Source organism: Micropterus salmoides, unplaced genomic scaffold (genome assembly GCF_014851395.1).
Source record: "Micropterus salmoides isolate LMB-PRFRI ecotype aquatic unplaced genomic scaffold, ASM1485139v1 Ms_hic_scaffold_5, whole genome shotgun sequence".
Lineage (NCBI taxonomy): Eukaryota > Metazoa > Chordata > Actinopteri > Centrarchiformes > Centrarchidae > Micropterus > Micropterus salmoides.
This window is the reverse complement of record NW_024044237.1, coordinates 15,509,918-15,537,376: the sequence shown is the minus strand read 5'-3', so window position 1 is coordinate 15,537,376 and position 27,459 is coordinate 15,509,918. Positions and strand designations below refer to the sequence as shown.

The 27,459-nt window shown below is 39.4% G+C and overlaps 3 protein-coding genes across 5 annotated transcripts in view; 1 reads left to right on the top strand and 2 right to left on the bottom strand.

Annotated features, from left to right (window-relative positions):
* Positions 1-979: 979 nt before the first annotated feature.
* On the top strand, positions 980-8,467 carry LOC119889028 (NEDD4 family-interacting protein 1-like; the record flags this gene model as incomplete). Of its 2 annotated transcripts, none has more annotated exon segments than XM_038699877.1 (8): positions 980-1,173; positions 2,247-2,340; positions 4,672-4,811; positions 4,931-5,018; positions 5,441-5,565; positions 5,708-5,774; positions 5,899-6,007; positions 6,938-8,467. In XM_038699877.1, coding segments are annotated over 7 exon segments (657 nt in total). In that variant the 3' UTR covers positions 6,006-6,007; positions 6,938-8,467.
* LOC119889029 (putative fibroblast growth factor 1) lies at positions 8,406-12,102 on the bottom strand. Its single transcript, XM_038699879.1, has 3 exons — positions 11,163-12,102; positions 10,311-10,414; positions 8,406-9,760 (listed from the first exon to the last, which is right to left on the bottom strand). Exons 1-3 carry the CDS (start codon positions 11,329-11,331, stop codon positions 9,575-9,577), a joined length of 459 nt encoding a protein of 152 aa, XP_038555807.1. The 5' UTR covers positions 11,332-12,102; the 3' UTR covers positions 8,406-9,574.
* Positions 12,103-15,470: 3,368 nt separating this feature from the next.
* The window catches only part of nr3c1 (nuclear receptor subfamily 3, group C, member 1 (glucocorticoid receptor)), a 70,555-nt gene continuing 58,566 nt past the window's right edge, over positions 15,471-27,459 (bottom strand). For both annotated transcript variants that reach the window (XM_038699869.1, XM_038699870.1), the window contains exons 7-9: positions 25,219-25,349; positions 24,354-24,511; positions 15,471-19,963 (exon numbers count right to left, since the gene is read on the bottom strand). In XM_038699869.1, coding sequence (XP_038555797.1) covers positions 19,811-19,963; positions 24,354-24,511; positions 25,219-25,349 — 442 coding nt within the window. In that variant the 3' untranslated portion in view covers positions 15,471-19,810. The remainder of the gene's footprint in view (positions 19,964-24,353; positions 24,512-25,218; positions 25,350-27,459) is intronic.

Genomic DNA, 27,459 nt, shown 5'->3' with positions numbered 1-27,459 from the left:
GTTTAAAATACCAAAATTATCCTTGAAGCTAAACTATTTGCAGAACAACATGAATCTTACAAACATGCTGATTCTTGCTCTTTCTTTAGGGATGATGCACGTACACAACAAGCTGGTGGAACAACCTCTTTCAGGGCCAGAGAAGAACTGAGGATACTTTTCCAAACCTGTGGATTCATGAGGCATTGAAAAATGAGCACTCCAATGATTCCTTGATCTTGTGGTAGGGACAACATTCGTGGCCATCAAGCAGTGCTTGGTGTTAACCTCACTAATCCTTGTAGAAAAAAAAATCAGGTGCTGATGTTGTGCAGGCTATTCAGGTGATTGTTCATACATATTGCTTCTCGTTTGTTCTTTTAAATAAAGTGCATTTAATTTTCTGTTTCTGTGTGTTGTTGGAGATCATGCTACTGCCTCCTGTCACATGACAACATGGAAACCAATGTTCCTTGTGCTCCTTGTAAACTTCTTCTTGGAGTCGAAATGGAGGAGCAAAGATTCCTGGTTGTCCGTGGTGGAATATAACTAAATACATTTACTCAGACAAGTAGGCTTACTGTAAGTATAGTTTTGAGGTACTTCTATTTGACTAGAGTATTTTGGTTTTTAGCTATTTCACTCCACTACATTTATCTGACAGCTATAGTTGGTGGTGACGTTGCAATTTAAGATTTTATAAACAAACCTTATGATCATTTTATAAAATACGATGAATTGGAAATGATAAATTACCCAATTATATAAAGTCATTGCCTACACTTTGACAAGGTACAACATTAAAACACTATTACTCATTATTGGTAATAAAACAATGTAACACACCGTAACATAACGCTGTGGAATGTGCTATTCTGTATAATGAGTACTTTAACTATTGATAAGTATTCTGTAAATAGTATTTATCTATTTTTACTTTCAACGACTATTTTGTAGTAGTTCATAAACGCATGCTCGAATATTCCGACAGCGCTTGAAGCAGCACCGGAGCCTGATACAGACAGGGCGTCAAGGAAGGAGATGGCCGACTAGGAGGCAGCGTTACCTTTACAACTTGCCTGGCGAGATTCATTTTACTTAACACATCTTCACAGCTGAAGTGGAAAGCGGCTTTTTAAATATTTCGCTCCTTCCGCGATGGCAGAACAAAACAGCAACGTCAGATATCAAGAGGTATGTAACAGTTTGCGTGCACGCTAAGCTGTAGCTAACAGTTAGCATTAGCTTCTGCCCAGTCAGCTTACGTTAGCCTGTCACTGTGAGGAAAACAACGAGCTCAGCCGTAATTTGTTTGCGGGCGGGGGCCCGAGTTTGTGAATAAGATTAAGGTGCATCAAACCTACTTTCTGACACTGAAATAAACTTAAATTAATGATCATACTCTCGTCACATATAAATCAAAGCATTAGCCTGTGTGACCCATTTTCATTTAGCAGCTAGTTAGTTACTCGTAATGTTAGCAAGTACTGGCCTGGCCTGAACAGGGACGCTGTATTAGTTTCACTTTGTCTAGCCTTTGACCAAAATCCTCACACTACCTTACGGTCCTGGATCAGTGGCCAGCCCAGCCTGTCACTAACTTCAGCTCCAGAGACAGAACAGCATCGAAATACTAAAGTGAAGGTGCAACCTGCTAATTTATCGACATATGCAGATGCTGCGTGAAGTCACGAGTGCACAGTTTATATATTATATTATTATATATTTTTTGTTTCTGTGTAGTTTTGATTGTGTATCAGATTTGACTGAGTTAGCACTGATAGAAACAGTGTGCAGCTAACCTTTCGCATTTGGAGAAATGTTTGGTTGCAGACAAATCTATCATGACCACTTGTTGCACAGTACATTACACAAGTGCGACATCAATGCTACTTCACTGTTACTCTTTAACGAGTCGGCACCATTTTATTTTACTTTTTTAGTTATCATCTTGTAATGTCACATTGCTGTAGTTAAAAAATGAGATTAGTGGAACAAAATTAGTCTAGTATTGTCTGGCAGATGTAAAAAAATACAACCTGTACATTCAGTATTTCCATAAATCAGTCCCTCTCAATAATTTACAATATAGTCTTAATAATGGCCTAATTCAACCAGAAATCCTGCTGGGATGGCTACCATGCGGTTGACAAATATCTATTATCTCATGACATATAAATATTGTCATATTGCCTAGGGCTACTTGGTGGTTTTCCTAAAAGGTGTAATTTAATAAGTTGTGATGTCATTCATTTACATTTTCTCAGCTGGTGAATGAGGAGGAGCCCGCCCAGTCATCCCAGGAGGGTCCTGCCCAGGACGCACCACCCCCCTACAGCAGCATTGCTGCAGCAAATGCAGGTTAGCAACCTTCACATCTCCCATCAAATACTGTCAGATAACAAGCACAACTTAGGCCCCATCTACACTACTCCATTTTAGGTTAAAAACAAAGACTCGAAATCGAATATGTTCTCCCTCCACACCAGTGTTTTAGCTGTTTATCAGAGTTGATCTCCATCTATACTAAAACGACTGAAAACGCATATCTAGTGGCCGTTCACGTACACTGGGCATGCGTGTGCCAGTGTAAACATGAAGCAGATGGTCTGTTCCGTAGTTACAGAAGATTTGGCGAAAGAATAAAGTACCACAGATGAAGAACCACACCAGATTTTATTTTGCATGGACCAATAACGAGCTGGGACTGTTACTGAACGTAACACAGGAATTAAAAGCGGCTTTAGTGGTAGAAAACAGACTGGGAGTCTTTGCAAAGTAAATACGGCGACATACACAGTGTAGGCTGTGTTATGTGCGGAAAAAACGGGGTTGGCAGCATTTTCAAACTTCTCCGTTTCAGGTCTTCGTTTTTGCCATTTTAGTCTGGACCCGATGTGCAAACGTAGCAAAAGGTCTCCATTTTAAAACGAAAACGCAGTAGTGTGGATGGGGCCTTAGAAGTGGAAGAACTATTTAAATCTACAATTTTCAGTGCCACTACATACAAATTCTCACTTAAAAGTAACATCCGAATCGGCTTTATTGGCCAAGTATGTGTACATATTAAAGGAGTTTCAGTCTAATTTTTCATTGCTCTCAATGTACTCACACTTCCAAGAACAATTTATAGGTAGATAGAAATAGACATACGGCTAAAAAACAAAGTTGAGCAAAGACAGGTCAATGTAAACATATATCTATTATGTAGAAACAAGTAGAAACGTCCTGCATCCAAAAGCAGTGTGAAGTGTACAAGTGGAGTGAAATGTGCCTAAGAAGCGAAAGTGATCGCTGTGCCGAACAATTCTTTCCACAGTGCATAGCTTTCAGAGATGTTCATACATTGCAAGAATAATTTGGCAATGCATTTAAAACACGTTGAAAAGTAAAAGTGACCACAGCCATCAGAGAAATATTCAAAAGAAGGTTAAGAGGAATATTTCCCACTGAAATCTCACAAAATGAAGTACTTATTCAAGTACTTACCACAGTACTTGAATATGTGTATATAGTTCTGTCAATCCTCTACTCTAATTTGTCCTACACTGTTGGCCTTAGGATGAATAATGTAAAGGGCTGTGTGCAGGGCCTTTTAGAAAGGTCTGATGCTTCTAATCTCCCTTCTTAAGAGGGCATAGGTCAACGCATTGCATAAGTGTGTGTAGCCATGAGCTCTTCCTGGGCGAGTCCATTGATCTGTCCAGTGTTGTTTGTGTTCGGACAACACAAAGAAGCATTCTGGATAGCTGCCAAATGACCCAGATAAGTCTTTTCTTGTATTGGATAGAACAGAAAGAGAAATAGTCGCACATGCTACTAATGCCTTTCTTCCTTCTGTTTACCCCCCACCCCCCTTCCCAACACTCGTTCAGAAAATTGCTTTCAGTTATTTATGACTGTCTATTTATCTGTGTCTGTTAGTGTAGATGCCATATAATAGTGTATTCAAAGAAGATCAAAGTGGTGTTTTTTCTGTCTGTAAATATCTGCCACAGTTATAAATGATAGATTTTCTTAGGAGGAAGTAAATTCAGTCCAACACATCTTTTATCATTTGCTACTCTTTTGCACAAAGCTGAAATTTGTAAGAAAAAAAAAAGAGATATTGTTACTTATGCTGCAGTTACCTCAGAAGTCGGAGCTTGACTGTATTCCAGTACAAGAACAGATTTGAGTCTGAAACAAAAGATGGACGCCTCTAGCCATTGCTAGCAAAACCAGTTGATAACAATGCATTACTCTGTACTTTGCACATAGAAACACATAACATGTCTGTTGAAATTTCCGACTGGGAATTTGGAAATTCTGATTTTCCTTGTCAAATGGAACACAGCAAAAGTCCAGCTTTATAGTGAGGGTAATGAAAACTGTAAAAAAGGTACACTAAATGAGTCCAAACTCTAATGAAATGGGTCAAACATCACTGTTAACATTGCACATACCATTTAACTTCAAGAAATAACATTAATATTCATGTTACTTGGTCAGTCGACATTTTCACCTTGTCACCCTATCGTTTCCACTAAGATAAAACAACTTTACAGATGCAGTGACAGTAGTGTAGCCCAGTCTGATGACAAATAATTTTTTATATGTCAGCCATGCTCAGGAGTTTATTTATTATTTATTATTATTATTTAGAAGAGTTTATTTTGAGAATGACTAGTCACGTGCTTGTCACCTCCACAGCTTTCTTTGAATACAAGGAAGATGGAGGAAGATTTCCCAACCCTCCATCCTACAGTGTTGCCACCACTCTGCCCTCCTATGATGAAGCTGAGAGAAACAAAGAAGAGGCAGCCATTCCCCTGGTCACTGGAAGAATCACGGTAGATTGATCTAATTTAGAAATATTCGTAATTACTAATTGCCTTGTCATGTACTAACACACGAGTTTTCAAACAAAGCATCAAAATAAACCAAATGTTATTGAAATGTATCTGTGCAGGAGGACGACTTTGTGGCCAGGGATGACTTTGAAGATGCTGATCAGCTGCGAATAGGAAATGATGGCATCTTCATGCTCACTTTCTTCAGTAAGAACTCGTTGAACATTTCAACGGTTGACTAGTGGACAGTTTTTGTTTTTTTTTTGTTGTTGTTGTTGTTGTTGTTTTTTTTTTTTCTTTCTAAAAGAGTAAACTGACTTTCAGGTTCACTTGCACAGAGCTGGCTTGTAACCATATGGTTATTAGTCATGTGTAATCATGTGTAAATCTGGTCACTGAAGATGGAAAATGTGCACTCTCCCTTCATTTAACATTTGTTGTGTAGTTGCTCTCAAATAAGGGCTCTGGTATACTATTTTTAAAGTGAATTTGGCATATTATCAAAGGCTTTTAAATACTGCACTGGGTGCAAATGCCAGTACACTCACAAAAGTTTTCCCAGCCCAAGCCAGTTTGATCAGCATCATCAATTTATGGGTTAATGTTTTGTTTGTTTTTTTTGTCACCAGTGGCATTCCTCTTCAACTGGATCGGCTTCTTCTTGTCGTTCTGTTTGACGACATCAGCAGCCGGCCGATACGGAGCCATCTCTGGCTTCGGCCTGTCCCTCATCAAATGGGTTCTTATTGTCAGGGTAAGAGCCATTTAGTGAATATTCGCCACTAGCAGTGAAGGTGCAGGATTACTAATTCATTGTGTTTCTCTACAGGAAGACTAAAACTGACATTTGTGGGATCAGAATCAGTCTAACAGGGACTATGTTATGTTTCTTCCAGTTTTCTACCTACTTCCCTGGTTACTTTGATGGGCAGTACTGGTTGTGGTGGGTGTTCCTGGCCCTGGGTAAGTGAGATACATTACTTTATAAACAAATAGTATTTTAAATAGTTATTTTCCCACAATTTCAATGATCTTGCATTGTATGATTCTAACTTATTGCATTACATGTCTTTTCTTTGCCCTTCAGGCTTCATGCTGTTCATCAGAGGCTTTGTTAACTACTCCAGAGTGCGTAAACTGGCTGATCCCACCTATGCCACCCTCCCCCGAACAAGGGTACTCTTCATCTATTAGGGGTAAGGTGTGTTCATCTGGTCACACTCATCATGGAAGCTGTGTTTGTCATTAGAGATGTTTACATGCACACAGGCCTGCAGTTACAGCTTACTCTGTAAAAAATAAAGAAATCTATAAAGAAATATTTGGCATTACCTACCTAGTACGTGTCAAATGACCATTAAAATGTTCTTTAGTAAATAAACCAGTCAACATATTCCTGATTGGCCCATTACACAGGGCTTTAGGCTGACTTGAATTGACGGCTCTGTGCAGCATCACAGCATCTCTTCTATCTGTTGCTGTTTATCAGCTGATAGAGATTTAACACCATACCTGTCCCCTAATGAGCCATCTGCACCATTTAAAGTGGAACGACACCGATTTTACACATCAGAGGCTGTTTACTTCTGCATATGTGGGTGAAAAGTTGTGTAAAGCCTTTTGTGGCTCAGAGGGAGCTTATCGGACAACATCTCTGGCTCTGCTGCTTCGATTTTTCATCTTTCTTTTTTCTTTTTTTTAAGCCAGACAGTGTAGTTGGTGGAGTTAGCTGTTCCCCATGCCCTTCGTGCTACATAACAAACAGCATGCCTCTGTATAATTCTGCCTTGGAGGTTAAACAGCTTAACATTAATACGATGTCACAGGTCACTGATAACAAACGTGATCCATTGTGAAGTTGAGGGAGCAAATTGATTAGTTTGTTGGTCTGTTTTTTGCTTTTACACGGTTTTTATAACAGAAAATTACAAAGTGTTAAGTTAAACTATTTTAGCCATTTTTGACAGGAAAAGTCCTAAATTTAAAGTGTTTGTTGTTTGCCACTAGTTATGTTTACATGCACGTTAATAACTGAGACCTCACACATCCTTGAATATTAAACCAATACTTTTGAAGACAAGGTCCATTTATAGATTTGATGTTGTACATCTTCCCTTAACATTCAGGATGTTGGATGTGGAAGAAGTGGACATGACCAACACAAGCGGCAACTCCTGTGAAGAGTTTCAAAATTTCAAGTGAAGACATAGGAGGCCAGAGGAGTAATAGATGAAGACAACCCTCAATGAAAATATTCAGGAATTATATCACTTGTTATATTTTGTTTTTGAAACTTTAATAATGGGAAATGGTTAACAGTAATAGTCCCTCAATGTACTCATTAGTGGCGAATGTTAAGTGCTATTTACATCTGTCTGTAATGTAAAGTAATGCCTTATATAATTTGATGGTAGCATACGAGCATGCATCTGCCCTAAAGGTCAATAAATAGGGAGAGTATCATGTTGGTGACATGTGAAGCCATTAATACAACACTCTGTAGACTTGCCATAGCATGCGACACACTTTGTAATCTGCACTAATCTCACTTCATAGTTTTATTGTGACTCTTAGAGGCTGTTTGTAGATACCACATACACTTAAAAAGCAAGATTTCATTAGGCTGTAAATGCTGATATACACATTACCACAAATTTCACTCACCTGTTGGCTTTAAGTATGCTCTTTTTTTTTAAGACAGGAGGGGGCAGTGTTGCCTGCTGCTTTTTAAGTCGTTAGAAACTGTTCATTGAGGGCATTGTCATCATGAAACATAACATGCTTGCAATTGAAACAGCAAAGCAAAATTACGCCCATGTGTCAGAAGTTTAAATGTTTTGTTGTGCATGAAATCAGGTCAAACTATCCACCCTGGAAATTGAATTGAGGTCACAAAATATGATCTCAGATGATCAAGCTTGAGTTCTTAAACATGAATAAGCCCTGAAACCAGACGGCCACAACAGTGATGACAACCAAGATGATTTGTTTATGCTCCGTTTACTGGTTCATGTCCTTTTAAAAAGCTCATTTAGATGTAACGGGCTGACTCTTCAGTGAGTCAGTGGAGTCGGCGTCTCATTCAAGCTCTGTCTGGATTTCAGCTGTTTATGATCTCGCGCCTCTCACATTTGGATCGAATTATCTAAGAGCATAAAAAGAACTGAAATTCCATTTTCAGGTGGGTTTTTGTCTTGAGATTTAATTCACAGCTAGGGAAGGGAAATCTGTTTTATCTTTCTTCATAAGGTGTAAGATGTTAGTTATTCTCTATATCAAGGAATGTTGTATGCAGGTGCACTTTTAGAAACATAACCAATTAAACCCAAGAGGATGTTCCCATCATTTTAGGTTCCAGACATGTAAAACAAGGAATGAATGATGCATGTTTGTTTCTGTTTTATAATCTGGAGGCATTTCAGGATGGTCAGGATAATCTAACCATTGTTGTCAAGGGAAGGAGTTCATACGGATTTTAGTCTGGTCCTGCAAACTGAACTGTTTGCCTTATCAGTTAACTTCAAACTTCTGCTGTGGCTTTGATACACACCCATTATGCTTATTTCTATGTGATGTAGAGCTGCAACCTTGAGGTTTTATTGATATGAAATTGTACAGAAAACATTTAGTGTTGAATAAATGTCACTTTCAATGCGTCATTTCTCAGTTGTCTGGATTATTGACTGCTGTGCCAGCAAGCCTGGGTTTTCAGAACTGCTCTGATGATGTGTAATGCCATGCCATAATAAAAATTACATTATTTGGAAAATGTTATTATACATTATTTTAAAAGTGTGTGTCTAAAGATTGCAACAGAGCAAATGTCTTTATGCTTGTTTAATGGTGCACTGGGCAATTTGCCACATTAGTGGCGCCAAAAGTTTAACTGAAAAATGTGAAACTTCACCGTTTCAGCTTGTGACACACCTGCAGAGCGGTAAATGACTCAACAGCCTCTTTCAAGCTGTTTATTGCCCTTATTATCTGCCGAGATGTTACTTCGCGAGAGCAGAAAAGTCCAACTAAAGAACTCAAGCGCACAACTCGAAGCAAGCCAGCAACAGTCTCAATCACTTTGATTCATCATCTTTCATTCAAGTCAAATACAATAGGGATCACAATGATCCTTCAATTTAAATTTGATTTCATGCCTCTGTCCACACATGCCTCATGCCTGACTTTCCACCAAATGTCATTGACATCTGGAAACTATTTTTAAGATGATAAACAATTTAGATAACAACAAAATGTACAAACTAATAGTATACTAGAGGGGTTTTTTGCAAATAATGCTACATAAAGTATATTAGAAAATACAATAGAATATTATTTTTCAATGTTTTTTCCTTCATCCTACAAAATCATCTGAAATGCCCCATTTCAAAAGAACCTTGAGTCTGAGAACCGCTCATTCAGATTCAATAAATCAAATCACTGCTGCTTGGCTCAGTCGAACTTTCTGTTTTCTTGTATGATTCCTTAAATTTTTTCCCGTGCAATAAGAAAAGCTGCTACCAAATAAAATGGGGCGTTGTGTAAGTGAACAAAAACAAGATGACAACATGCACATTAACAAAACAGCTGGTCATTTCCCTAATGATTATAATTATTATCAACCACTTTCACACCACTTCTTCATGTCTCCTGGTCTGTGTCATGAACTAATATGGGGAAATACGTGTGTTTTCAACAGAAGAAAATCCCTCCGCAGCTTCACATCCGTTTGGGCTGAGGTATCGCTGTGTGTGTTGGGACAAGTGTGCTCACAGATGTCGGGGCAGAAAGAAGATGGCCTTCTGTCCGATGTGAGTCCGTGGACCCAGTTTAGCTTTTCCGTTCTTTTTCAGAGCCACGTACCAGTTCCCCTCCTGATATTTCTGAGATAGATATGTGTTGTAGTGGTTCTCCTCCAGTTTCTCCAGGAAGTAACATTCATCATTTACTGTGGGCTGAGAGAGAAACACAAAACAAGCAGCGACAGCTCGCGGCAACTTTGGTCTAAGGCTAAAAGTTTGAAAATTAGTGAGTGGTTAATAGGGATGAGCGAGGACACTATTATCTGTATCTGTATCCATTCAACCAACTAAATTATCTGTATTCAGAGTGGGAGGGGCTTAAACCAGACATGGGCGGGACTAACCAGAAGTTGTTCATTTATGCCTGAAATTGATATAAGTTGATCAGATTGCTATATTTATAGGATAACTATTAACAGAACAGCCTCAGAATCGAGCTTCAGAGCAATATTTGATCACAATAATAAGAAGTTTACAGAAGTTCCTACAGGTATTATTTATTAGAAAAGAGATAGGCTGACACATTTTACTCTGATGGTACTCAAAGTACATTATATGTACTGGATACCCGTTTCAGCAGAGTACTTGCTCAACCCTAGTTATTAACCTCATAAAATGATCAACATATGCCTGCATCATTAAATCCAGTGTAGGTTCCTGATTTATTACCACATCAATCATCAGGTCCACTGTAGATACTCACTGAACTGTACAATCGCCCCTTGTCGCTCATGGCCAGATATCGCTCGGCTTCTGTTCCCTGGATGACCACTACGCCTCTGCCCACAGCTTTGAGCTTTAAAACAGCTTAAATGAGGGAAAAGTTTAAAAACAACACGTCAGCAGCTGACACCTTTAAAGACATGGGTCACCTTCTTCTCAGGTAAGAGAAAAACGGCAACGACAAATCTGAGATTTCTGTGTCACTTCAAACACTGTTGCTGTTTGCCCTCAGCTTCAGTTGCCTGACAGATGGATGGAGAGAAGAACAAATGTAAATATATTTGCCCTTCAGTTGAATGACAGCTAGTCAAGAGTCTTGTGAAACAGAAAGAATAAACCTGTCAGTCTTTCCTGCATCTGAGAGGGATGTACTCGCGTATTAGACAGAGAATTTAAACTGAATTGTTACTACAACAGTACTTGACAAGTAACAATAGTTTTGATTGGTCTGAGACTTCTATAGAGGGTGGGGCACAGCCTACATGAAGTACATAAGAGAGATTCTGCGGAAAGTAAGCTTGACAGTAAATTTTATATCATTAATGATAAAGCAATTATAAGTAACCCTACCCAAAAGTAGGCTGTAACTGCACTTTTGCACTGCATTTAAAATGAACTTTAAACAAAGTCAAATAGTCCTGTGCAATGCTGGGGTGCCCCATCTTTTCCCTTTTAAAATGTCAGTGAATGGCTGCCACATTTCCCCATGGAAGGAACTTAATGGTCTGTTTCCCTTCTCTTTGAACCTGACACGCCTGCAGTAAAAGGAAGTGAACGCATCATGCTGTAGGCCTGACCTGGATGTAAAATGGGCGGTGTGCTGGAGTCTTACTGTGAACGTCCCCGTCATCCCTCTGGCCCTGCACTGTCCCATCGGGGAGGATCTGGAGGTGATGTCCGCCATTCATGCAGTAAAGCCGAGTAGGCCGCCTGTAGTCCTGCAGCAGGCCGCTGTCTCCCACAGTCTGATCCTCTGATACAAACGACTCTTCGTCCGTCATCCTGCTAGCAAGAAACAGCTGCGTGATCAACAGGAGGGGTTTGCAGAGGAGCCTATGAAAAATAAACAGCGGGGTCTGACTCCTGCTGTCAGGTGTTTACATGCTCGTGAGCGCGCGGAGAGATCACACTGGCACCTGAATGCGCGTCCAGGACTCAAGCTTCAACTGGGATATTTGTATGGAGTGTGATCACTGACACATCTAGACCCCAAATCTAACTTTTTTTTTTAAAATGTAGTAATCAAAGACAAGGGGGTTGGCGTATCGGGCTCATGCTCTGAATGTTTTCTCAGAAGTTGCAAATCTTTTAGGTTTTTAAAATAAACTTAACTTCGTTTCATTTCCCCTCTTCTCTCTGGCTGGACCGGCAAATGTCTGTTTCATTCACTTGTGTCACTGTCACTTGTGTTCTTCTGGAGGAGTAAACCTCAGGCGCCAAGTAAATGTTTTTCTGTTGTTAATATTCAGTTCAGAGTATTGAAGACCACACCTGGCACTGTTGGAGCAGCCCAACTTATTATGGCATGGATTCATAAACATTCATTCTGTGAACTCTACTCCAGCACAGTAAAATAAAAAACTGGTTTTAAGATTAGTAATGCTGTTTACACCAAATTCATGCCCTACCTATGTTATACAACTTTTAAAAAAATCAGACCATGTTTGCCTCTTTTTCAGTGGCAGGAGTGAAAATGAGTGATCCTGAACATTTGTTGTGTTGTTATGGTTCCTCAAATATTACTCTACAGGATGATTTCTTTTCCTGGGCAACTATCATGCAAATGATGCACAGATTTTTAGGCGTTCTATCATCTCAAACAGTTTGGAAAAAAAAAAAAAATATATATATATATATACAGTGGGTACGGAAAGTATTCAGACCCCTTTAAAATTTTCACTCTTTGTTTCATTGCAGCCATTTTCCAAAAATCAAAAAAGTTCATTTTATTTCTCAGTAATGTACACTCAGCACCCCATCTTGACAGAAAAAAACAGAAATGTAGAAATTTTTGCAAATTTATTAAAAAAGAAAAACTGAAAAATCACATGGTCATAAGTATTCAGACCCTTTGCCGTGACACTCATATTTAACTCAGGTGCTGTCTATTTCTTCTGATCATCCTTGAGATGGTTCTACACCTTCATTTGAGTCCAGCTGTGTTTGATTATACTGATTGGACTTGATTAGGAAAGCCACACACCTGTCTATATAAGACCTTACAGCTCACAGTGCATGTCAGAGCAAATGAGAATCATGAGGTCAAAGGAACTGCCTGAAGAGCTCAGAGACAGAATTGTGGCAAGGCACAGATCTGGCCAAGGTTACAAAAAAATTTCTGCTGCACTTAAGGTTCCTAAGAGCACAGTGGCCTCCATAATCCTCAAATGGAAGACGTTTGGGACGACCAGAACCCTTCCTAGAGCTGGCCGTCCGGCCAAACTGAGCTATCGGGGGAGAAGAGCCTTGGTGAGAGAGGTAAAGAAGAACCCAAAGGTCACTGTGGCTGAGCTCCAGAGATGCAGTCGGGAGATGGGAGAAAGTTGTAGTAAGTCAACCATCACTGCAGCAATCCACCAGTCGGGGCTTTATGGCAGAGTGGCCCGACGGAAGCCTCTCCTCAGTGCAAGACACATGAAAGCCTGCATGGAGTTTGCTAAAAAACACCTGAAGGACTCCAAGATGGTGATAAATAAGATCCTCTGGTCTGATGAGACCAAGATAGAACTTTTTGGCCTTAATTCTAAGCGGTATGTGTGGAGAAAACCAGGCACTGCTCATCACCTGTCCAATACAGTCTCAACAGTGAAGCATGGTGGTGGCAGCATCATGCTGTGGGGGTGTTTTTCAGCTGCAGGGACAGGACGACTGGTTGCAATCGAGGGAAAGATGAATGCGGCCAAGGACAGGGATATCCTGGACGAAAACCTTTTCCAGAGTGCTCTGGACCTCAGACTGGGCCGAAGGTTTACCTTCCAACAAGACAATGACCCTAAGCACACCGCTAAAATAACAAAGGAGTGGCTTCACAACAACTCCGTGGCTGTTCTTGAATGGCCCAGCCAGAGCCCTGACTTAAACCCAATTGAGCATCTCTGGAGAGACCTGAAAATGGCTGTCCACCAACGTTTACCATCCAACCTGACAGAACTGGAGAGGATCTGCAAGGAGGAATGGCAGAGGATACCCAAATCCAGATGTGAAAAACTTGTTGCATCTTTCCCAAAACGACTCATGGCTGTATTAGATCAAAAGGGTGCTTCTACTAAATACTGAGCAAAGGGTCTGAATACTTATGACCATGTGATATTTCAGTTTTTCTTTTTTAATAAATTTGCAAAAATTTCTACATTTGGGGTGCTGAATGTACATTACTGAGAAATAAAATGAACTTTTTTGATTTTTGGAAAATGGCTGCAATGCAACAAAGAGTGAAAACTTTAAAGGGGTCTGAATACTTTCCGTACCCACTGTGTATGTATGTATGTGTGTATATATATATATATATATATATATACTATAGCTGCCTTAAATGGGGGGAATCTCCTCAGGGAAGCATGCCCTGGACCCCTTAGTTTTGTGCTAAGCCCCGAAAGTCTGCCTCCGCCCTGGTAGTAATATTGTGTTTTTACTACTATACTAATTATTTTGTCTTTTGCTTTTTCTTTTGTTTATTCATTTGAAAATAATTATCAAATTCATCACAAGGAAAAGCAACACTAGAGGCAAAAAGGGGTCGAACATTGCCAGGCCTGTATGGTCATGAATATTATTATTACAGTTTTAAATAAGGGAATGTCCATGATCCTGGATAAATAATTAAGTCAGAGCTGATGTCTCAAGTAGTGAAAGAACTGGAGATGGGATGCAAACACTGTATGATGGTGTTGACGCCTGATGTTCACATCTATGAGTTTTTGAAATGTAATTTTGGGATGCTTTGAGCACAAGAAAACTAACTTCCCTTCACCTCAGACAGAGCATGATAAGGTGGCAGTGGAAGCTTTCGTAGTGGATGTCTTAAAGTCCCTGAAAACCTGGCTTCAAGACTTTCTCATTTAGTATTCACGAGTTAGTGAAGTCACCTTTTTAACAACTGAGCCCCACTCACCTCAAACCAGTGAGAAGAGCACAGAATGAATCTAAATCCAGAAATCTCTTATCTGAAAAGAGCCACAGTGGCTCTAACTTTGAAATCAGTGTGTTCATGTGCGACCCTTCATACCTTCCACAGTAAGAAAAGACGAAAACTAGAAAAAACAGGGCCATTAAAACCTTGGGAAGTAAAACCAAAACCTGCACAAACTACAAATGCACTCTTTCTGTATAATTTAGGTGAATTGACTCTTAGAAAACAGGAAGTATGACTTTAATCAAATCTGATGCTGGTGGGGTGAAAGATGAATGATGCCCACAGCTAGTGAAGGCATCCAGTAAATTAGTTAAAATGTACTCAAGTACAATTTTGAGGTACTTGTACTTGATGAGTATTTCTATTTTAAGCAGATTCAGATTGACAAAATATAAATAACCAATCAACTATGATGTTATTATAGGTGAAGACAGGGGAAATTCACAATCTACCCAGCTGTATAAAGTAATTAAATTAAGCTCCATCTTTTCCAGCCGCATCATTATATTGATGTACACAATAATGCAGTTAATTATAATTCAATAATATATATTATTCTTAAATGGGCCATTCTGCATAATGAGTATTTTTAACATTTAAGTATATGTTGAAAGTAAAATCTTTAATGCAGGACTTAAACTGAGTATTATGTGGTGTTGCTACTTTACAGGTAGACTTGGTCCTAATTGGATCTCCTCAGTATCTTGTGACTCCTTAGTAGGTTTACTTCATGTAAACCCTGATGAATACCCATTAACGTTGAAAAACTGGTTGTTTTGTGTAATGATGTGTATTTATGTAATCACTAGTTTTCTTTTTAATCAAAAGTGCCTGAAGTTTTCTGTTTCACCTTGTTTGATTTAGAGGAGCTGCTGCTGCTGTCAGCCAATCAGGCTGATCCTCATTCATACAATTATAAACATGATCATTTACAAGAAGCTTTATCACAAGGAACTTGCCACACATAAAAGTTGAAAAGTTCACTTTCAGCTGTCAATAAATCATGTGTCAGAATGGAAAAACGCATTTATTGACGAACAAGTGCTTGGTATATGATAATGAAAAGTGTCTTACAACAAGCTTACCGTTCTCATTGTTCAGAGTCATCAAGTTAATATCAAGGCAAACATCAGCATACAGTTCCTTGCTTCGATAAGTACCACACAAACATTTACAATTCGACCTTTAATCATTGGAGGATGAGATCAACAGAAGTCACACTACAGAGCAGAAATAATACAGGGTGGGTATAGAAAAACTAGTATTTGGAGACAAATACACCACATTTTCTTTACAATGGATTATATGTACATATTCAAAATGTAAGCAAAACAAATGTTTTTTTGTTTTTTTTTAGAGAACGCATATACCAGTGAAATATGATCTGCCCTTGATTCTCAAAAGTTAATGTCTGCATAATGTTTTATACAAAATAGATTTTCAAACAATATTTGGGTAGTGCAAATCTTTTTAGATTCAAGCTGGTTGATTACTTTCACAAACAGGTTGTGTGTGAAAAAGACTGACTCCTATCCTATTCACAGTATTACACAATTTGACCAAAGCCATCGCGTTAAGAGTAAAAAAAAAACAAAACAAAACAAATAAATGTACATTTGTCTTCTAGGAGCTACTTAGTTTACATTGACATGTTGAATTTGTCTGTACTTGCTTTGGTCACCTTGTAGTCAAACATAAAATAGGGTTTTTTTTGTGCAGTCTTGTTAGACCGAGTTTATCTTTTCCTGAAAATCTGGCCTGCAGAGATAAAGTTAAATGTGAATCTCCTGTATGCAAATAGCTTATACTGGAACAAAAAGAAATACCAAGGAAGCAACCACACTTTGTTAAGTGATGGTGATAGATTATCTGGCGTTTCTATTGCATATTCAGTTGTTCTCAAAAATGTACACGACAGGATACATTTTTGAGCAAGAAGAGGCAAGTGTGTGAGATATATATATATATATATAGGATATATATACACCTGTTTAAATGAACAGCAGCAGATATTTGGATACACTGAATGTGAAAGTAACCTGTGAGTAACCCCTATGCAGTTAATAAAGATGGTTTTAAACTATTTTGAATAAAACTCAGAAAGAAAAATAACAACACATCTTTTTTTCTGAGCCTGGGTATGAACGACGACCGTGGCAGCACATTCCTAAAATATTACTACTCTGTCAAGTCAACTTTTTTCCCCCCCTGACAAAAACAAACAAACAAAAAAAAAAAAACACACAGAAGCAGACACATTTTGGGGAACCCAAACTGAAAGTTTTTGGCTCTATAAGTCAGGACACAGATGACTAAACATGGGTGACCACACACTGTGATTTCACATTTGAACAACCTGAGCACGGGAGCAGTTGAAGATGTATAATTAGTGCTTTTACATTTGTTGTTGGGATAGTTTAGCAACAGAGGAACAATTTGACATTTTCCATATGAAATGCAACTGTGAGCCCTTTGTAGTCACTTGACATATTTATCCAATTATTTTTAAAACTGGCAGGGCATCACCTCGTCAAGAGCATTTCTTTTAAACGAAATTACTTCTTCTTAAAGGATCACATTCATGTCAAAAACCTGGATTCTTTTGTGCTTTAAACACAAACAACATGTTTGGGTTATGAAACACACTGATAAACTAAGCTGATGAAAATGTTGCAGCACATATTCTCACCTACTTACACACAACACAAATAAACAGATACTGAACTGACAGGCCCACATTACTGTGTGATTACACAACACATCTGTATTACAGATACAGCTCGGTTATCACCCAATAATGATCTTAATCCAGTACACTGGAGCGAAGATAATTCAGGCCTTTTTTGCCCCCCATCTATTTATGGGCACATTTATAAGCTTCAATGCTGGGACTTGTTTCCTCTTGAGATACAAACACTGACCAAAGCAAACAAAACAGGAGTTTGGCACTCAAACAGTTCCCAGAGAATAAAGGATCCATTTCGCCTGCCTCCCCAGTCGCAACGCTACACTTTCACTGTGACTCATGAAAATGCTACATTCCATTTGACATGGGAAGTCGGAAATCTCAAAGGGAACGCACCCCTTAAGTCGGCTTTCCGACTTTGAAAGTCGGGAGAACTGCACTACCCCAACTTCGTGATCCAAGACGGCTGCTGTGAGTATCAAGTTAGTGAAAGCTGTAGTTTATACTGTTTATTAGCACTTCTGTGTATTTGTGTCTCATATAAATATTCATACACAAAGTACTGTCTAACTGCTGTCTGCTATAGCGTTTAGTAAGAACAAATACCGCACAATGCATTTTTCTTTTAATCAACCGGCGTAACAATAGCTAACCTGACTGGTTGCAAACTATGGCTGGCCGAGCGAGGTTTTCGCCTTGTGTGTGACGTCATTCCCAGCTCCGACTTCCGAGGTAAATGGAACACAGCATAAGTGCTTTCAAACATTGGGGCTCAACTACCTAAGAAACAAATCAACATGCTAATGTACTAAAAACACAGACATTGAGACAAGGTTCTAACAGGGCGTTCAAGGGGTAGAAAGGTTAAACATTAAAGGTTTTCAGCAGCTGTGGGAGATTTACAAGGTGATGAACCTGATCCAAAGTGCTGTATACACGAGCCATCTATCATACAACCCATTCAGTTTAATTTTGAGAAATACTCTTTTTCACTTTCTTGTCCAGTTAAGATGAGAAAACTGATGCCCCCTCTCACATCTGTACACTAAATATGAACCACTGATTTGCTCATCTCTGGATTTGGGCAAAAGCGTGCCTGACCGCCTCAAAGAGGGTTGCGGTGAGGTCAGATGCAGGTCAGTGTGTTTGTCTGACCGAGGTTGGGACTGAGCTACACACCTTAGCTAAGCAAGACAGATGCTGACTTCAGGTACATATTTAACATACAGACATGAGTGTGACATTTCACCCTAACGAAGCGCTACAGCAAAGCAACAATGTAAAGGCTTTCAATAATTAACCATCCAAATCAGATGCTAATTGATAGCATGGATATAATGTCAAAGAAGGATCGTCAGTGGCAGAATCATGAATGCGTGTTCGTTGGATCTTACAGACTGTAAGAGGAACGTTAAAAAATGAAGGGTGGCTAGTTTAAGCCATGTTAAAACTATAGAAATTAGTTTTCCTGATGAATAAAAAATGACAATCTTGCAAAAACAATAAAATATGCCTTCTCTTCTGTGATCGGTAGACGCAGGTATCTATCACATTCCATTATCAGACTACGGGGGCAGGAGTGGGGGCTAAAACAAACATCAAAGTGGGCTATTTCCTAACAGAAAAATATATCTAAAGTCATATATTAAAGACTGGCACAGCATAATAATCTTTCTTCACAGTCGTTTAAAGCCTTTAGCAGGGTACGAAATGCTTGAATCACACTTGAGGAGTTCAGTGTGCGGGCTTTGAATATTCTGTCGTAATGATAAGGATAATTTTTACACACGGAGGATGGACCGAGCATCTAAAGATAAACACATCCATTAACAAAAAAAAAAAAGAAGGAAAACTTACAACTGCATCTAACATAAAAAGTACAATCAAACATATGATGAAGGGGTTAAATAGAAGCACGCGTTGGGACAGGTCGGAAGAAATGGCTAAGATGATATCTGAAGCAAAAAAGGCACATTTTTTTCCCTTTTAATAACAGACGCCTGTCGATCAACAATCCAACAGAATTGTTCGAACGTCCAAAGTATCAATTAAAGCAATGAAATATGCTTTTTAAATGACTGCAAAACAGAGTTTTTGCTCCCATGTGACTGAAACATTTTGTTACAACCTCCTATAAAAACGTAAAGAGGAACATACAGTCTTAAAAGCCTACTTAAGAGCAAGTTATTAATTAAGCTTTGTTACCTTCACAGGCAACGACAACCTGGAAAACTGTATAAACTGTTACAATTTGAAAGTGTAGAAAATACTCTCAGAACCTGTACATAGATATTTCTTTTATCTATTTTAGATATCGTTCTGTATTTGACGGTAAGAAACCTGAGACGACATGGATGTTAGCCTATTTCTCTTTGTGAATATCTTTTATCTTACAAACATTTCCTACTTTTTATTCACTACCTCTCACGTCTGCTCAACAAAACAAAACCTCCGTCGGGTTCCAACACAAACATCTCCAGTCTCTCCGCTCTCTCCCTCCTGACCCGTAAGCCAGCCACTATACAAAGTTGCATACTCGTTCCCCGAAACATCACTCTACTTGTCGCCCTTCGCGGTATGGGGTTTGTGGGTGGGGGGTGGGGGGGTGTTGGTGAGGTGATGTGGTGGGATTTTAAGGCATTGTGTCTGTTATGGGGCAAAGTCATCTCTGGTGGAAGAGGAGTGGTTTGACGCTCCCGGCTTTGAATTTTGGTAACTGGTTGCTGATAATCTCTGCCAACATCTCCGGGAACTCCACACTCAGGGATTTATTCACAAAGGTGTAGAAGCAGAAGCTGAGCAGTCCACCGACCATCTGCGGACACACAGAGGAGAACACACACACATTCAGTGTTTAGTGGTATCTTGATTTTGTTAAACCTTTTTTTGGAATATGATACATCTGATGTATTGCTAGTGAGATGGTAAATAATTTTCAAATACAATCTTTCAGAACCTTTAATAAACTCCATCACACGTGTTTTAATTATTGAGGTAAGTGGATAATACAACATGGAAACCTGCAAGCTGGTGAACCAGCAATGTGTCAGTTCAAACTTAACCAAGTGTTTAGTGTTTTCTAGATCGGGAGTTTATTACTGTTACTTGGTCAAAAGCTTAAAATGTACACCAGGAGTTAGCGCTGAGTGTTTTTTTTTTTTTTGCACGAGTCGACAGGAGTATATAACAATCTAAATTAAGTTTATATTTCTATTGAGCTTAAAGATTTTAAAGCTTAAAATTTGTAAATAGTAGATTCACAACCTGAAAATGACTAAGAGTATGAGCTGCACACAGATTTAAAATAAACAAATAACCCAAACGTCTCTAATTATGGCAGTGTAAATCCCGCAGTATGAAATGGGTACAGCCACAGGGCTTACGGTCAATTATGTCAGTTAAAATCCCTCATTTTCAACCACTGGACTTTGGATATCAAAACAAAAGTATGTGTTTACCAAACTTAACCCACATTGCTGTGCCTATTTTGGGAAAATAGGCTGTCTGTTCCAAAAAGGCTGCCGTATTTTTGGTTAGAAAAACTGTTTATACCGTTTACACTGCCCAGCCCTATCGGAGCACAATGCCTGTGACAGACTGTATTTACATGTATGCACTCAGTATCGTGGTATACAGATCCATTATTTTGATTAGAAGAGAGCACAAAACATAGGAACTGCTGCTGGAACCACTTGATAGGGCTGGACCATTAATTGAAAAGTAATCAAAACCGAAATTCAGAGCCTCTAACAGACATAATTTTACCATGTTGGTTATTTCGGATATTTATAAATATTTCCCCTACAGTGTGTGTTTATGTACTTTCCCCTTAAAAACATACTAGTGTGTGTGGTCATGTGACTCTGGTCCGTCCAGTCCTGCTGGGCTTCCAGACCGCAGTCAGGCTGAGGTTAGCTGGCGCTAACCGGCTTCACTATCCAGCAGTCGACGAAACAAGACCACAGCCATAATAAAAACAAGAAACCCCTAGTTGCTCCAGAGGCGTGCGACCTCTGACATATACAGCAATTGTAAGTCGCTTTGGATAAAAGCGTTAGTTAAATGAATAAATGTAAGTAAATGAAGACCTACGTGAACCATTATGTTTTGTATTACCTTAGAATGAGACATTTATATCTACATAACCGTGGGCACCCCCTGCTGTGGAGGTTGCTGTATTTTGTCGTCATGTTTCTACCGTAGCCGTCAACGAACAAACAGCGCTACAGAGCGCGTTTCGTCATCACACCGTTCTTCTTCTGCTTGTGTAATTCCGGTAGTGTAGCACACGTGTTATTTAGCACAAGAGCCGAGAGCCAGACGGACAGACATCTGACAGAAATCAAGGATTTTATGGATTTTTCCTAGATGGAAGGCTATAACGTTAATGTGGGACAAATGTTTTTCAAAGCGGTGCTGAAGTTGTCTGTTTTCTGCTGGACAGGTAATTAACTTTGTTTGTCAGACTTTAGCAATGCAAATGAAAACTGTTGGTTCATAGCTTTAGCTGTTAGCTGGCCATAATCACAGAGAGCCGTGACATGTTTCCCCTGTCAGTGGTGTGAAATATAGATTAATTTCATGGCGCCTACTTATTCTCCAGCCTGTGGTTTGGCTTTGCCGGTTACTTATCGAGACAATCAGCTGATCAGTAACGTTAATTGGCAATAAAACCGTAAAAAATGTATTGTTAGTTGGATTGGTTTTATTCTCCAGCGCTGTGCTTTGGCTTGTGGCGTTATGTTAGTTGGATTAACTTCATGTAGTTACACTCTCTCTCTCTCTCAAGAATCAGCTGATCGCTAATTGGCAATAAAACGATCGAAGCTCATATCAGCCAGCTAAACTTGTAAATATACTCTAAATATGTAGTTGGATTGTAATTTCAAGTAGTTCTTCTCCAGCGCTTGGTTATGGCTTTGTTACGTGGACAGAAATGTGCCGTTACCTTCCTGAGACAAACAGCTGATGAATATTATTGGTAATGAGACGGTAACAGCAGGGAAGCTCAGATCAGCAGCTAAACTTCACATTTTACTGCCCTGGTGGAAAACATGTATTTCTTTATACTGCTAATGGTGATATATAACAAGGCCTTGTGCCTATCAAGTGACCAATAATAAATACTTTACGAATTTGCATTAAACAATGTTATTGGATTTTGCGTCCCACTGTGCAGACAAATATGTAATTTGTACTTTCACATGCTAATTGCCCATTAAAACATTTCACTATTTTACCAAAAGCTGAAATTATGGCTGTCAGTACTACTTGTGTTTCTGTTGCATTTCAAAAAATTTGCAACTTCCCACTAGATGTCACTAAAACTTGCATACTGGACCTTTAATGAGTAGTAGGGCTGAATGATTAATTGCATTTGCGATATTATCGCAATGTAATAACAAGATTTTCTAATCACAAAGGCTGCGATTACACTCAAGAGGAAAGTAGTCTGACGAAGTTGATGCTTCGTCTGCACGTTACGCTGTACCTTGCCTTGTTGCGGCTTTGACGGACAGGAAAAATGTCCAACAGAAAGACATGTGTAGTAAGGTAAGCATATTGTGGCCAACTTTTGAATTGATCCTCAAACTGAACATTTTTTGTTTGCTTACTGGGATACAGAACGATGGACTAGGATATTTGAACTGAGATAAGGACGCATTAATTGGTGGTTGAACTGTGGGTTTCGTATTGAGCGCTTACTGTATAATACACTGTGGTGAACGGTGTTTTTCTTGTGGTCTGTAGGTAGGCCGACCTGATATTATATATTATAGATCTTTCTCATATTATTATAATTTGATACATCACCATTGCTCATAATAATTCTACCTAATTCATCATTCATCAACACAGGCCTGACCCACAAGAAAGAACAGTGTATGTTTAATCTAGCAAATATTGTGTTGGTCATACCATACACTGATTTACTGCTTGTCCATTTTGAATAATACAGAAGGTAAAGAGGTTAAAAATTTATTGCATATTAAATCGCAATCGCAATATTGGTTAAAAAAAAAAAAAAAAAAAAAATAAAAAAAATTCGCAATTACATTATTTTCCAAAATCGTTCAGCCCTAATGAGTAGGGCTGGGTACCAAAACCCGGTGCCAATATGGAACCAGTTCCTACTACACCGAATTACAACGTAAGAAGACTTAAGAGGCGCCACTATTCACTGCAGTACCAAATGTAGTGTCCCTCAATGAAACGCTACGAGACGACAGTCGCTTTCGCTCAGTCTTACTGCGGCTCACAGCCTACCGTGAGCCGCAGCGTACTCAAAACAAACCTGGCTCAGCAGAGAGCTACACATGTTAACTTCTCCTGTCTTCAAACTCTGTCCTGAGGCTAACACACACTCTCCCAGGCTAGCAGGAACAACAACAACAACCGCCCCCTTAACACTCTGCCAATCACAGGTAGGAAAATAAATGATTGACAGGCTTCTACACTTACAACACATTTGCTGACAGGCATGACACATTCAATGACCTCCTGGAAATACTGGAGAAAACAGTAATGACAATCAACAGCCCTTTCTGCCTTGGCCAAATACAACAGTTGTGTTTTGTATATATTTATATTTAAGTATACTTTAAACAGTTAATATATTGTTCAATTTAAAGAATTTTAAATATTAAAAAAATGATTAAAAAAAGCTTTTCTCCCCTTCTTTTTGAAGTATCCGTTCAGGCACCAGAACAGTTTTAAAATGGTCGATTTGGCACTGAAATCGTAAAAAAATCCAAACAAAACTCAACCCTATTAATGAGACGATGATAGACAGACAAACACATTGCATTCTAGTTAGTTCAGATATGATAGCATACAGAACTTTTTTTTGTCTTTGTATAACTCTTACGTTTCGTCACCTAAATGCTGCTGTAGATGAAACATCACACGTGTTTAAGATAATCAGTCATTGATGTTTCTTGTAAAGAAAAATATTCTGTATTAACGAAGGCCTGCTTTCACAAAATAAGCAGATGGCTGAGTGGTTACGATTCCATTTATCACAACCTTATCAATACTGCAAATCAAAATAACTTAATTATTGGGGAAAAATTCTACTTGAACCACGTCAATGCTTTAAACTAGCTGATTAATCAGTCACAGGCAGTGAATCACTGTTTAAGGATTAAGAAAGCTGCAGACTGCAGGAAGTCAATAACCTGATAACATGCATTTTGCCTCTGTACCTCATGCATGGAGTCGAGCAACTTGGTGAGCTGATAGAAACGCTGCCAGTTCTGGCTGGAGTTCTCCTCGCGCTTCACGATGGCTTTCCCCAGCTCCTTAATGTACGACATCCGGATATCGTCGAACACCGCCTGGCTCTTCAGGCCATCCTTTGGCACTGCAGGAGAGAGGAAACTAAAGGTCAACCTCTGGGACAGAGATAAGGATAATGTACGGTACCCGAGAGGAGTCATTTGTACCAATACACACTGACACAAAACTTCCAGGTTTAAAAAGGAGGAGGGACGTTCTTTGCATTTTAAATTATGTCCGTGCTGTGAAGGGCTAAAACTAATTAATATACATCAGGTCATTTTCAGGGTGTACTCCCAATAATATTTAGCAGCACAAAGCACTAACTGGACATCCACCAGCACATCATGAGGAGGGCTGTGTTGACTTTAGGCTGTGTTTAAGCTACCTGCCATAATGATTTTAAATGTATTTTTAATCAGCTTCACTATAATTGAAGTCTTTGTTTACACCTTTCATTCTCCTGCACTAAATCACCTTTAGGAAACAACAAAAACTTGTGTACTTCTGCATCTTCTCGTAAGTGCTCTGGCTGGTGAAAGTGAGTGTGGGTATTTTTGTGGATCAATGATTTATCTGTGAAGATTCAATTCTTATTTACATTGCATGTTAATAAATGAGTTGGGAAAGTGCTGTGATCTGATGTTTTGCCCAGCGCATACATCAACATTATCTTTCAGCATCCGTGGACTGCATTGGATTGGAGTAAAGTATTTTGGCAATGACTGCCTTAACACCAGGTTTGACGTGTAATAGAGGAAGGTGGTGTGCGGGGTGGTTCAGCTTTCTGACCTGTGCTGAGCAGCAGCAGGACCTTCATGCACAAATACTCGTCGTGGGAAACCTGCAGCCGGACAAACTCGCTGGAAATCTTCAGCATCTGCTCACACTGGTCGGCCATGTAGGGCAGCTTCATCCGCTCCCTGGTGGATTCAGACAGAAACACATTCTTGTTTCTCCCCCAGTGATAGTTGATTTATGGGGCTGCTTGTGCAGTCTCAATCAGGTAGATGAATCCACTCCCAGCAATACCTCAGTAGATTAAATGTTCAAGGTCTCCTATTTTAAATCATTCTTCCAGACATGACATTCAGTCTATTTGTTTGTTGGAGTAGAAGGCTGAGAATGCATATTTCAAACGAGTGAGGGCAAAAACTCCTGAACCGTACCCTAGGACTCCTTCATGCCTCTTTGTTGAGCAGACGTGAATCGAAAATTTATTTAAACATGACAAAACACGTCACATTCTTGGTCATTATATAATAAAAACCACCTTAAAAATTAAATTGTTGAATTCTAAACACTGAATAATGGCTGCCATAATCAAATGCAAATATAACAAGCTGACAAAATGATTCTTTGGAGGTTGTCTGACAAATAATATCACCAGATATTAATTATGATCAGATTAATTTAGAGCTTGTGATTATGAAGCAAAAGGCCAATTCCAGCACTAAGCATGGTAGCTGTGCTGAATGCTCACTACACTCAGAGCGCTGTTTACAAACAGAGTCATTCAGTCTATAAGGAGGATAAACACTGATTACAGCTGACAGACACTGTTTGATGAGGTACACACACACACACACACACACACACACACACACACACACACACACCCTGCACTGATCGACATAAACAAATATATGCATTGGCTGACTGATGGAATTAAAACCATACTTAATAATACACATTAGTGTCACACTACTTTGTTAACAAATTAACAACAAGGGTTAGATGTTTACACGATTGACAATGGACTTGTACATACGTGATGACGAGGTCTGGTGCAAAGAGAGCATGTTGCCGTTGCACTGCTGGTAAGACCTCCAGCCCAGACCAAAAGACATGAGGAAGAGCCAGGAGCACTGCAGCAGAGTCATCTGGTCGTCCAGGTGCAAGTTCCTGAAACCTGTAGGGAAAGAGACGGAAATACTTCAACTACCAATGCAACCACAACGTACAAGAGGGTGTGCCGCTGAAAGTGACAATGAGGAGTAACCAATAAAAAACATACAAACACAGTAAGTAATTTAGATTTGCCTACGTGTCATGTTAGCCCCAGATGGAGCAGATCAAGTACAGTGCCAGTGAGTTTGTTTACACAAACCAAAGCAGAGAATATACAATCCATTAAGACATCTCCTGCTTTTGGCTAACCCTTGTCAAATGTTCATGCTTCCAATTGTGCGCTGTTAAAATAAAATGTGATTGCAAATACTGTCTGCATTTTGCGTTGTGTGCGGTGTCACACAATTTAAACTCGCCCTTTCTTTTAGTTTAAATGTACATAGATGTCATTACAGACAGAGAAGACCAATGGCAATATGGCATATCTGTGTTGAATGTTAAAAAAAGGAAATATAAATAATAAAATAAAACTGTTTTCTTTTGAAACTTCATGCAGCTGCAGATTAACCTCAATGTAAACTACATCCACAGCAAAAGACAGATTTACACTACCAACCTGGCAGAGCCTTTGCCCACTTGACAGCAGAGATGACCTGCCGGCCGCCCAGCCTGTTGAGGGTGGTCATGAGGCGGGTGGAGGTGTCGGGCAGGGTGCTGTCGTAGCCGGCATAGATGGTGTCTGGCTCGATGGCCTTCAGCAGGGACAGCATCGTGGGGACAAGCTGAGGCATGCACTTGGGTACAAGGGACCGAGCCTCAACTGGCGGGGAAGGAGTCGGTTCGGGTGGGTTGCTCGGCAGGACGCCCTTTAGGCGGTTCAACTTCTTGGTTTTGCGCGCTGCAGAAGAGAAACAGGGATGAACACGCAGAGGAGAGTTAAGGGAAATCGAGACAAAAGGTGAAGAGGAGAACGAAGCAATTAAACCAACTCAAGGCTACACAGTTTTCTGTTATCCGTGTGTAATATGTACCTTCCAGGTTCATGCTGCCATTAGACACTTGCGGAAACGGCAGGCTGGGCAGTTCTTCCTCCTGATCTTGTCAATTATGCAGTCATTCCTCCCAGCACACAGGTAATTATGCTGCCCTGAGGTACAAGAAGAGGAAGATTAATCTGTTATT

Coding starts and splice junctions, on each gene's coding strand:
- LOC119889029 (XM_038699879.1), bottom strand. CDS start 11,331: ATGACGGACGAAGAGTCGTTTGTATCAGAGGATCAGACTGTGGGAGAC. Junction 10,415..11,162: donor GGATGACGGGGACGTTCACA/GTAAGACTCCAG, acceptor CCCTCATTTAAG/CTGTTTTAAAGCTCAAAGCT. Junction 9,761..10,310: donor AGGGGCGATTGTACAGTTCA/GTGAGTATCTAC, acceptor TTTCTCTCTCAG/CCCACAGTAAATGATGAATG.